Below are 12,870 nucleotides of genomic sequence, written 5' to 3'. Positions count from 1 at the left end.
TGTTTTTCTCTTTCGCAAAAGTCGGTCCTATCATAACTATGTAAAATGTGGATATCTTTAAAACAGGAGCAGCTAGGATTTCAATTCAAAGGGATTCTTAACCTAAAAATATCAACAAATACAACCCTGCTTTCAGTTTTTGTCGACATTTTTATGCAACCTATCTTTGCTTCCTGCCCACCGTGTCTGGATGTACAAGGCTATCATACAACCAATACACACCTACGATGCCTTAGTTTAGTGGTCAGCACTAAATAAACAAAACACATTGTAAGGGAAATAAGATAAGAAATTTTGCAAAAATTTTAGGAATTCTATTTTTATGTTTTTTGTTGTAGAATCAACCATATTTTGATAAAAAATTGGCTGAAAAATATTAGAAAAAAAAAAATTGTGCATATATTGTAAAAAATTTGCTGTGCCAATACTTTTTGTCGGCAGTGTATATAAATCATAGCTTTGGATTTTTTCCCCCATTTCCTTTCTCTTCCCAGCTAGGCGCAAAGTAGCTTGTTTTGCGCCGCTCAGCGCGCTTGGGACATTTGACGTGAATTGCCCCATATGGCGGCTGCTTTTTTATTTTTTCGTTTTTATCTACACTGCCATTTTAGTATTGTATTATGTATTAATTTTACACTACCCGCCATTATATGATTTTTTTCACAAATCGATTCGTATTCTTTATAGAATTTTAATTTCACCGCTCATGCCATTAATTGTTAAAAAAAAACGCACACTTATTGTTGCCGCTCTTTATTGGTTTCCACTTGCGGGAACCGGAGCAATGTACAAAATGGTTTTTTTTTATCAACAAAATTCTCAATTGCTGGCAAAAAGAAAAGAAGAAATATATACAGAAACGCGTAGAATTAAAGAAAGGAAAAATATTATAAATTTCTATTTTTCTATAGCATAGCATATATAGCAGGTATTACCTGACATTTTGACGATTTTATTTATTTATAGTTCATTCAACAGCAAGAATCACAAGAATAAATTTTTTAATTTAATATAGGGCTCGAGAAACAGCAAGAAATTTTCATCGAAAAAATTTGAGTAAGCAGCGTTCTAGCCCATTAAATTTTAGTGCAATATAATAAGTTTCAAGTCGCTAAAAATTACCGTTGATTTTTGAGATTTTTTTTTTCCGAGGGCGTTGTTCTTCCATATAATGCATGAACACCCTTAGCGAAACAAATTCTCAAAAATCAACGGACACTTTTTCGGGCTTGGAACTGGCATTTCATTATACTAAAACTTAATGGGCTACTATCATACCCGCAAAGTTTAAAATATCTACCCGTCCTAATGCATATATGACGCATTTTATAGGCAAACTCAAAACCATTCTTTAGTAGCAACATTTTCAAAAATTTTCTTTGCAAGTTATTCCAAATTTTAGCTATTAAAGTTAAAAAAAAAATATTTACATATGTTTATATTCCAAATGTTTCGATCTTGTGTTTTTATTTGCTAACACCTTGTTGCTATTTTAATTTCGCCTACAATTCTAAGCATTCTTCTTTTATGACTGTCAGCTAACAAGCCAAAGTTTATGTCTTCATGTTACACATCTAGTTTGTACATAGTTTGCAAATAACAACACTTTCCTTGCATTTCATCTGCTACACAAGTTTTATTGCCTCCAAGAAATAAATCGTCGGCATGTTGCACGTTCATTGCATGTGCTCTTCCACCGCTGGCTGTTACGCCATTGTGCCACATTTAACGTGACTTTTATACACAAATATTGCGGTGACAAGCTGTTGCGTCATTGCAAATATTTACAACATCATAAAGTGTTGACTAACATAAATTCAAAAAATTCAAATAAATCACCAAATATGTTGGAGCGTGTTTTTTGTAAAAATTCGAGTACATATTTTTTAGTTTCAAAAACGAAATATCTGCCTGAAATAGTTCAAAGATGACGAATTCTAGAGTTTGAAAAATGCTTCTTTCTATTTGACCTTTTAATATTCCTTTATGGACATCGTAAAAATCCAATCTCACATGTAGACCAATTACTGGTTCATGGTTTCCCCTTTATTTGCGAGCTATAATAAAGTGATAGTGTATTCAGTCCGCCGTATCCTTCAGTGCCGGAAAAGATGCTGAACTAAGTTACCCAAGCCACAATCTACCAAAGGCCTAAACAATGTCAAAAGAGTTGCTCTAGACTACTTTTTGCATTATCCTCGTTGCATGTCGTGAATCTTAGCAGTGCGACTAGCCCCAACTTCGCCGCATGAGCTGGTTGGAGGTAATCCTTAAATATTCGCACTAAAAGTTTGCACTCTAACTGTGAAAATTCAATAATTAATTTGGTAACAATCACGAAGTAATATCGAAATATTATTGTGGCTATTCAGCAGGATATTAATACAGTACACAAAGTGGCGGTCTTTGTAGGAGGATAGATCTGCACTTGACTTTCAGTAAAGATATTTTCATGAGTGTTAAGAGCAGCTAGTTCAGCTGCTTTTGGTTAAGCAAGATTTTGTATTTCCGCCAATATACTGGCATTGCTTTACGTAAGGTTGTTCAGGAGTGGACGCTTAGAGCTCAAATAAATAGATAAAAAAATAAAAGAAATTACTTCATCAGGGGTTCTCCGTCTTGCCGCCTTTGCAACGTTGCGCGTGGATTCTTACAACGCATCTGAGTTCGGGTATGCGCATATGCAAGCCTGGTAATGAAATATTCGCATGAGATCGAACCGAAAGTTCGGTTTGTGCTAACCAATTACAAGTGTATCATAAATGAGCTAAGCATTTTAATAAGCAGTTGGGTTTTAAAATAAATGCTCACACATGTGAAGTAGCCGCTGTGGCTGAGTGGTTGGAGGTACGTACCATCATACCGCAGCACCTGGCTTCGATGCCTGGTCCGAGAAATATCTAAATATCTAGTGCTAAAGCACTACAACCAACTATTTAAACAATGCAACCCTTTAATTCAATCCGTTGCATTTAATAGATTTTAGCTTTATCTTGAAGTGAATCTCTGGCGTTAATATAACCGGAAATTGGTTGCTGTTAGTTCATAAAAATATCCACTCAGCGAAAGATATACGAAAACTAATATACGTAGAAAATGCACACTCATTTTCGAGGGTAAATAACAACAATTTTAGCGCCTCGTTTATTCAACGCTTTTCATTTTATTAACTCTTTTGTTTTCCTTTTCAATACACATGCTACTTAAGCTTGTTAAATGAATGAACTAAAACAGGGAACTAACAAAAGAAAATGATAGATTTATTTATTTATATATTTATTTACCATAGTCTGTACTTTTGAAGCTTCTGAGCAGCCCATTTATTCTCATTTCCCCTTTAGCGTACTTGAATTAATTCATTGTCATCAACCGTGAGTTGACAGCAACGTCTTTTGTTTATTCAACACATTTTCTTGGCTATTATTACGCGTTTATGTGATTTTCCTGTTCTTTGGCATTTAATGAAATTCTCTTAACTTAACTTGTCTGGGTTAATTGAAAGCTCTTATGGAATTTTTCCTATCATTGTTGCGGAATGCAATCTAGTAAACTCATGCTGAAAATAAATAAGGGATAATACATTTTTACTAGCTTATATTCGCTGGTTTCACCCCACGTTTTTATACAATATAAATATAGTACAATTGCAGTTTTAGTTTTTCGCTCTGACGTTAGGATATATTTTTTAAGGACGTCGAAATTTCAAATTTATGATTAATCCAAGAAATTGTTTATAAAATTCAGTGAAATGTAAAATAATGGTATGAATGAGAAATTTCTGTAGAATTAAAAAAAAGTTCAATTTTTTGCTTCACAAGGACGAAAATGCTCTTTTATTTAGTTTTATTATTTTAAGCCAATAAAGTTAGAAGAGCGAAATTCGAAGTTGTGGTCGCGTGTGTATTAGTCGTTAACATATATTTTTTTCAAAAATAAATTCTGCAAATTTGCAAGGATGTTCAAGGAAAAAATTATAAAAGGAAATTTGAAGTACCTCTCCATCCTAATGCACCAATTTTTTATTTTATTTTTTAATTGTACAGAATTTTCTCTTTTATTTGATATCCATATTGTTATACTACAAAAAAAAACTGAAAACGCAATTTTACTATCTTTCCACCCTAGTTTGGCGAATATATTGACTTTTTGTGTGTAAAATTTGTAATTTGTCTTCAATCAGCACATTTACCTACTTCAAAAAGGGTACGAAGATCTATCGGCCTCATATTTCATTGACCACTTGAAGAAGTCACGTAACCTCAACAAATAAAGCTAAAAATATACGCGTATCTCATTAAAAAATCTAAATCACACTCAGAGCTCATTACATCTGCAGCTCTCATTACATTTTTACCTCATTCATTCGCCTTGGCTTCCGTTCTTCACCTTTCATCTCATTTAAAATTATGCACAACGCATATATTTTTTTTCTTCTTCTTCCTCATCTCTTTTGATTTCACACTGTGTACTTCGTTTCAATTGGCAGCTACTAAATTAGCAGCATTTCCTTTCAATTCTGCCATTGACTTTGACATTCTCACCCGAGGCCACGCAATCCACAGCGGCACCCGCACCACCCGTACTCGACGCCCCCTTAACCCAAATCATTTGCGTCTAATCAGCGTTGATTTCCTTCACTTCTCCATTGCCGATATGTAACTTTCTTGGTCATTAGCTTTTTATTAGTATTCTTCGGTTGTTGTCGCTTAAGTTGATCCTGCATACATATTTCCATCAAGTTGACAAAAGTTCAAGGTTAAACACCTGTTTGTTTTCTCGCTTTCATGCCATTCTCCTCACATTCTTTACACCTGTGCAGTTGCAATGAATACCCAGTGTTGGAGGGCAACTACGTGTCGGTGGTGTTGGTTGCCATGGCAGTAGCCTCTCTCCTGCGGATGCCAAGTTCAGTGGTAGTCGTCGCCAAGGTGGGGTCGTATATCATTATGCGGTGTTTGCCCATTGGTAATGTAATCCTTGTTGGTACGTAGGTATTATTATTCAGGTGAAATAAATCGATTTAAAAGCGTTGTAATCACACGGGTAAAAAATCTGTGCCTTACACGAACTTGAGTTATGTATATCTACATACATACATATGTATATAAAGATGTGCAAAGAAAAAAAAAATGGATTTAAATTGATTTCCGAGGTAACGTTGGCTGACTGGAATACTCTACTTAAGTGGGATATTTTAAATTTATTGAGGATGAATATGTCTAAAGTGATATCGATAAACACAGCAATGAAAGTATCGATAAGGTGCAGGTAATATCGACAAATATACGTTGCTATAAACAATCGACAAGTTTATCGATAACAGTTTTAATAAAAATACCGATAAGTTAATAGAGGACAAGTTAAATAAATCTAGTATATTCTTATTCCCTTTTTCCCTTATATTATCAAATAATTGCCAACGTTACTCGTACTAGTTATATAAAAACCGATACATAAATATTAAAATAAAATTATATATCGAAGGCGTTTACGATAAAGTAAAATTTATTATTTCTATTATTTCTAAAAATTTATCGAGTATAATGTCAACAAGTAGATTTATCTACATTATGGCTGCATTTCTTTATTCATTCTGAACGTTTGGAATAAGCTTTTTTGTTTATTTATTCTTTAGAACGTTCCTGTTGATATGGTGACGTATATTTCAAACGCATTCTGTTTATTCCGACTGTGAAATGGGATTATCCGGAATGTATAAAGAAACGCAGCCTATATGGATGCTTCGAAAAAGAAAACCGTTCATATATATCGATCTTTTTTTGATTACTATATCTAAAATAAATAAAATTTATAATCGAAGGCGTCATTATGCCACTTAATAATATTAAGTAGGCATGAGTGAATTTAAAAAGCAGTTGTCTTAATAAGAAACAGGATTAAACAAAGAAACAGCAGAAAAGAGGGAAACAAAATAAGTTTACAAAAATATACTAAAGGGAAGAGAGAGAGATAAAAGAAAAATGTGATAAAAAGTGGAGAGGTAAAGGATGCGATAGGAGAAAAATAAATGAAAAATTTTGATTGTAGTGTTAGAATAAACGAGTTGCGCCCCAAAGTCGATCTATGGTGGCAACCCATGTACCGGACTCTAGATGAAGATGATAATCTTCAACGGAGGTACTCACTAGCTCCGTGAAGAAGTTGGTTTGGGAACCTCGTATACGCGTCAGCGACTTTAATTGACAGGCCCTTCCGTGGTCTCAGAAATGTTAAGGTTTAATGAGGCTTTTCCGCCACTGTCCAAACATCTAGAGAATTGTTGCCTGAATTGCCTGCAGTTGTCGAAGAAAGAAAAGTATTTTGTCGTAGTCGTAGTCGGCAGCAATGATAGCCTAAATCCATTCTAAGCGGCTGTTCTGGATATCTCAGCAAAGGTCGCTTTCGCCTTAAGGACGACCATTGTTCCGGCTTGCATTCCTTTCTTAAACGGTGGGTCATTTTTATTTTGGGGAGTTATGCACTTGGGAATAATTGCTTTTCATTGAAGGATGTTCATTTTTCCACAGCCAATCGACAGTGTAGCAAGCTCACGGTTCCCTTGGCAATTGGCGGTCACAAATTCTCTAGCAACTCTGGAGCGGTAAAATTTATATATAGCGCCCCTTTCCTGCCGTAGATAGTTTCTTAATAGAAGTACTTGTAGCCTCCGGTTGATATCAGAGCAAGGGTTTCTCACAGTCTGTGGTTATTCGGCACAGTGTTCAGGTTCACCATTAAGGCGTTTACAACTTTTGGATTTTGCCGAGGAAAGTAGCTGTTGAGGCTGTGGCACCATGATGAACGGAGCTGTGCTATGCACGTTGTTACCAGCTGCTGTTTATCGTGCCCCGCTAAACAGTGGGTCTTAGTACGGCTTGAAACCAATTTTGCAGTCTTCCAGCTGCTGTCTGACATGCCAAAGGGCGGTGTTGGATAGATCGAATCACAGCGTTGTTGGTGTGGTCCCTACGTTGACATTCCAAGAAGAACTGCTGTGTCGCCTACTGACACGTTTGAAAACTTCTGAACTGCATACAACTTTTTCCAGCTGACCGTATTTGACGGTGCATAGTTTGCTACCTACCGGCCCTTATCTTTGCTAGCAGTGCAAAATTTGTAACCGAATGTAAGGTGCAAGAAGTTCTTGCCAAGAGTACACAAAGATCCCAAATAAATTCAGCATGAGCGCAAATGCTGTATACCATTGCGCATCAAAAGGCTTAAAGCTAAAAAAAAACACGACGACTAGAAGACTACCAAATGATTGCAAGAGATAGCGCCAATGGAAGCCAGTTGGCAACACCAACACCTAAATAATGCAAAGTGACAGAAGTGGATGCCAGCAGAGTCAAATAAGAAGGTGTCTTCTGCAGTAAAAGTTTTCCAAAGCACCTGTGGCTATGAGTCAACCATTGTGCAGCAGGGACATGACTGCTGTGGCATGCAACTAGTATTTAGAATGCAATGTGCTGCTATAATAATAGATGTCTGCTGGGACGGTGACACGAAAGAAGGGCGTTGCAAAAGTGATGAGCCCGTTGGGGGTGTTAAAATGCCAACTGAATGTTAAGTGAAAGTGGCAGAAAGAAAAAAAATATATATGTATATTTAAAAAGACATCATGAAGATAAGTGGGAAAGAGGAAGACAATTTTCGCATATTTTAGGAAAAAAGGGAACTTAGCAAAGTGTCACTGAATAAGTAGAGAAAAAGTAAGTCGATTTAAAGTTTATTTTTTTACAACTACTTATGCATGTATATGTGTATTGTATTTGACTAACGGATCACTGGCTTATGGATAGTTTTCAGCTATTTCCGGTGAATGCCCGTGAAATAAGGTAAGTGCATATAAATATGTGTCTATGTGCACATTGTGTGTATCCGTAATACATGGCGACGTTATAACTTGTAGATATTTATCGTACTTTAAAGCTATAATTTTAGTGCTTTGCATGCTCGTTTTTCTCCTTCGCTTTCTGTTAGTGAGTTTCCGTAGGGCCGTTAAAATGATTTAACTTTATTGAGGCGCTTAAAAACTTGAAACTTGTTATTGTGCCAAATGTGATGCTATTGTGTCGTGAGACCTTAAGGTGTTTTTTTTCTGTCAAAGTTTATTTAAGTGTCAATAAAATCGTTTTTGGCAGGTACTTTGGCTGATTTGCTTACATGAGTGGCTGTGTGTGTTGGTTTGATGATTTAGTTTATTGCCAAGAGATTTCGATAACCGCTGTTGAAAATTTGTATACGAAAGTTGGATCATTTGCATAGAGAGTGTTAAACAAGTAGTTTGTGTATTTTAAGGGAATATAGTCTTTGGCGATGAAAATAAAAAGCAGATGATAGAAAATTGAAATAACAAGTTTGCGTGATTAGATGAGAAAATATCAGAAGATTTTTTAATGAATGTTTCTTAGAAAACCAGAACTAAGTACATAAAATTAAAAAATTTACCCAGCTGAGTATAAAATCGGCATTAGACATTGACCCACGACGGGAGCCGTAGTACCCTCACGAGCAGCATTATACATCGCTGAGTAGTACTGAATATAGCCACAGTTTTCTTTCTCTTGCAGATGCCCTCAGATGATTCATAATTCATATGCTATTTACATCCATCAAGAAGCCGCAGATTTCCAAAGTTGTAGGCTGCTCAGATCTATGTACATATCTGATAAATGAGGTTCCACCCATCATATACGAGCATTTCTCCTGTCTGAGCTTAGTTGCCAGAACAATTGAGAGCACCATCTAGAGCATTTCCGGCCACACCAATACTAAACACATCTGCATAAGAGTGCTTGCCAAGCATGTGAGAAGCGAAAGCATAACATCGTGCCTACACATCGTTAGCGTTGGTGTGAAAATAAGAAAGTAGAACTATATAATTTGCATGGTTTAGTCGGCTCTGACGCGGAGTATTCAAATTTACGTTCTAAGCTACAGTACCCTACAAGCCACACTGGCTTGGTGACTGGAATGGCCTAGGTTTCCGTTTCAGAATTGAAGTTAGTGTGTCGCTGGCTGATGCTCGTTCAACATATAGTGGACTACTGACTGTGGGCGTAAACACCATTCTATCGGCTCGACTCAGTTGTTTCATATGCACATAGAATCAAGGGCATTCAAAGAATGCGTGGCGGAGGTCTTTCTCCACCCCACTTCCGCAGTAGTCGCAGTACGGGTCGTGCTCATGTTTAAATTTAAACAGGTATGCCTTAAAACAGCCTGCTGTCTGCTAAAGAACTGGCTCAGGTAAAAATCTACTTCGCCTTGCGTTATATTAAGCCAGGATTTCAGGGTTCGTATGCAACGATAGATCCAACGATCTTCAGTCGTACTATTCCACTTGTTTTGCCACTCTGTAATGCTGATTTACCGGGCTCGACGTCGGTCTATTTGAGTTAGAGAATGCGGGCGGATGCATGAAGCGTCAATTCTGTCGCCAGTATATCCATGGGTGTCATAGTGGCGATTACGGGAGCTGCTTCGGCTGACACGGTTTTGAAGGCGCTGCAAACTCGGAGCGCACACAAGGGATATGTAGAGTTGATTCCGCAGAAGTGTGCTGAACACTGTGCCGCGTTTGACCCGATTGGGGCCGCGTACAGTATTTAGCTTTTAACCATACTCGCTAAGAGTAGACGCATGCGTTGTTTCGGTGACCGCGTGTTGAGCATTATTCGCGATAGTTCCGGAATCATTGGAGCCGCTTTCTCCCTCACATAGCTGAAGTGAGCGTTGAAAGTTAGACGCTTGCCTAGCACCACTCTTTCCTCTTGTCACATGTACTGTGCTTACCACTATGTATATAAAAATTTGACCCATAAACTCTAAAACTCTATGTTCTTTAGTATACTTACCTGTTTATTTTTAAATTCATACTTTGTGATTCGTGTATTTTAGGTTTTTAAGAATTTTCTATTTCAGCATTTTTTCGTTATTTTGTGTTGGGATTTGTCTGCCTGTCCTGACCACAAAGGCGGACACCCTACTGGTGCAATTATGAGCTGGTCTCGCCGTGTAAGCCGAATGATGTAGCTGACAAGAAGAGAGAAACAGAATTCTTGATAAATTTTCGTAGTTCCATCGAAGATACGTCAAATATTGTATGTTAAGAAACTATTCACTGGAGCTTCTCAAGCCCGATTGCCTTCTGAGGAAGTGGGATTGATCCTGGAGCACAATGGGTCTGGAAAAGCCGTATTACTTATGGACGCGCACTTCGCAGGAAATTCAGAGATAAAGACGAAAACCGACGTCGCTTCTTCAGACGGATTAGTGAACGAAGGAGAAAATCACTTTGGGGATACATAGCTTTAAGCTCTATGAAATTGTGGGGCCTGTTGGAATAACACCGGTAAAACTTACTGCGGCGCTCGAAACTTTTAGATTGTTTTAAATATGATTGCGTACCGTATCAGCGGAGACTAAACCCTTAAAAGAATAGCCAATACCTATCTTTCGCTCACTATTGACAGTCAATTGCTATTTGCACATCAATCTATTAAAAGGCGAAATCTACGGAGACCACGCCTCACAGCCTGGTCGCATTTTTATATCGATAAACCCTTCAGCGGCTGCGGCCTTTCTGGAGATACCAAGTGCTTTGTGAGTATATGTATAAGAATAAGTATAAGTATAAGTATAAGTATAAGTATAAGTATAAGTATAAGTATAAGTATAAGTATAAGAGCCAGTTTCACGAAAGCAATTTAAGTGAAAAATTATTTTTTTCAGTTTCACCATTTGACTTAATTTTTATTTAAATGGTCACCTTTTCCCATTTAAATATTATTTAAATACGATGATATGCAGCTATGTTCACGTTTTTCTATCAGCTGATTTGAAAGTAGCAGAAGATAAATATATTGTAAAAAATGGAATCTGAAGACGAAAGTGATATGGAGTGCGAAATTTTAATAAATAATTTTATAAATCGTCGTCCTCGTATAATGAGGGAACGACGTAATTGTTTTACATATTATGATGAAGTCGACTTTCGGTATAGGTTTCGTTTGGCTAAACAATCAGCTTGGATGGTACTTGAACTGATTAGGAACGAAATTCGGCACAAAACTAACAAGTAAGTTAACATTAAAGTACCTTCGATTACAAATTCTGCTATTTTTTGATAAATAGTGTAGAAACGGTGCGATCTCTCTCGAAGTAATGCTTTTACTAACACTGCGTTTCTTTGCAACTGGCTGCATGCAAAGAACTGGCGGTGACCTGTGTGGCGTTTCAAAAAGTTCTTCCTGTCGCGCAATAAGGAGAGTGTGTCACAACATTGCATTGTTAAGACAACGATTTATAAAAGTCCCCTTGGAATTAGAAAGCCAAAGAGAAATTCAGAGACAATTTTATAAAACGGCAAAGTTTCCACGCGTGCTAGCTGCCATGGACTGCACACATATAAGAGTACTATCTCCAGGTCAGTACATTAAATAATTTCAACTAATGAGGATTATCTAAAATGCGTCACTATTTAGGTGGGGATGAAGCAGAACTCTTCCGAAACCGAAAGAACTACTTTTCAATTAATGTGCAAACGCTTTGTGACAGCAAACTGAACATCATGGACATCGTAGCCCGTTGGCCAGGATCGTCACATGACGCAATAATACTTAAAAATTCAAGAATATTTAGCCGATTTGAAGCGGGGGAGTTCGGGAATGCAATAGTCGTTGCCGACAGTGGCTACCCTTGCAATCGGTGGATAATGACACCTTTGTTAAAAGTACAAACTCCGGCTGAGGCGTTATATAACGAATCGCAAATCAGAACTCGTAATTGTGTTGAACGTCAATACGGTGTGTGGAAACGAAGATTTCCAGTTCTTGCGCTGGGAATACGAATGAATCTCAGGGAAGTGGAATGTATAATCGTTGCAACCGCAGTTTTACATAACATTTGCAACTTAAACAACGATTGTGTCGCACCAGCAGTCTACGAAAATGAAATAAATAATATCATCGATGCAATTGTTGAAGTACCCACAATCTCAACTTCAGGTCGAAATGACAATTTATATAGAAACCATATAATACAAAACTATTTCGAATGCTTGTAAATTTCTTTTGATTATTAAAAAAATAAACATCTTTAAAACTTCTTTTTTTTTAATTCAGGAACACATTTTAGTATTTATGTAAATACTGATAGGGCACATATGTATGCTTGTAAATATCTTTTATATAAGTATTCAAAAAAATTGTATCTACATATTTAAAAGTCAGATACACATTCTAGTAATTATATAAATTTGTTAATACTGATAAGGCACATAGTATATGAGTGGAAGATCGACCTATCTCGGCAGCCAGTTCGAAAACGCCCTATCTCAGAAAACTTTTCAACAACGCTCTATTTCAGAAAACTTTTCAAGAACGCCCTATTTCTGAATTTTATTGAAAATATCCTATCTCAAAATTTAGTTGAAGAACGCTCTATCTCAGAATTCGGTCAGCTGCCGATTCAAAAACGCTCTATCTCAGCACATTTTCAATGTATTTTCGTTTGAGATGGGACTTTTTTGAGCCGAATTCTGAGATAGGACGTTCTTCAACCAAATTTTGAGATAGGATGTTTTCAATAAAATTCTGCAGTAGAGTGCTCTTGACAAGTTTTCTGAGATAGGTCCATCTTCCACTCAGCCATCGATATACAAAACGAAAACCAAATAAATTCAAAATTGAAACTTTGTTCGAAAGTTAAAAAAAAATCAACAAAGTATTCCAAAAATTACAAACTTTTACAGTTTGTTTAATGTTCATTAATTATTTAGAAAAGTATTGCTAATTTCATGCATTCATTTAATACACTTATTTCGTTTCATACACTGATTTTATGCCAAAATTAGAAAAACTCCAC

General features: G+C 36.6%; 1 protein-coding gene across 1 annotated transcript; it reads left to right on the top strand.

Annotated features, from left to right (window-relative positions):
- Positions 1-11,169: 11,169 nt before the first annotated feature.
- On the top strand, positions 11,170-12,070 carry LOC108374734 (putative nuclease HARBI1). Its single transcript, XM_017630732.1, has 2 exons — positions 11,170-11,431; positions 11,490-12,070. Exons 1-2 carry the CDS (start codon positions 11,170-11,172, stop codon positions 12,068-12,070), a joined length of 843 nt encoding a protein of 280 aa, XP_017486221.1.
- The last annotated feature ends 800 nt before the right edge of the window (positions 12,071-12,870 follow it).

The sequence above is a fragment of the Rhagoletis zephyria genome, unplaced genomic scaffold, assembly GCF_001687245.7.
Source record: "Rhagoletis zephyria isolate East Lansing unplaced genomic scaffold, Rhagoletis_zephyria_1.1 Rzeph_scaffold_08076, whole genome shotgun sequence".
In the NCBI taxonomy this organism is placed as follows: domain Eukaryota; kingdom Metazoa; phylum Arthropoda; class Insecta; order Diptera; family Tephritidae; genus Rhagoletis; species Rhagoletis zephyria.
The sequence above is the reverse complement of the archived record's forward strand: the minus strand, read 5'-3'. Positions and strand labels throughout refer to the sequence as shown.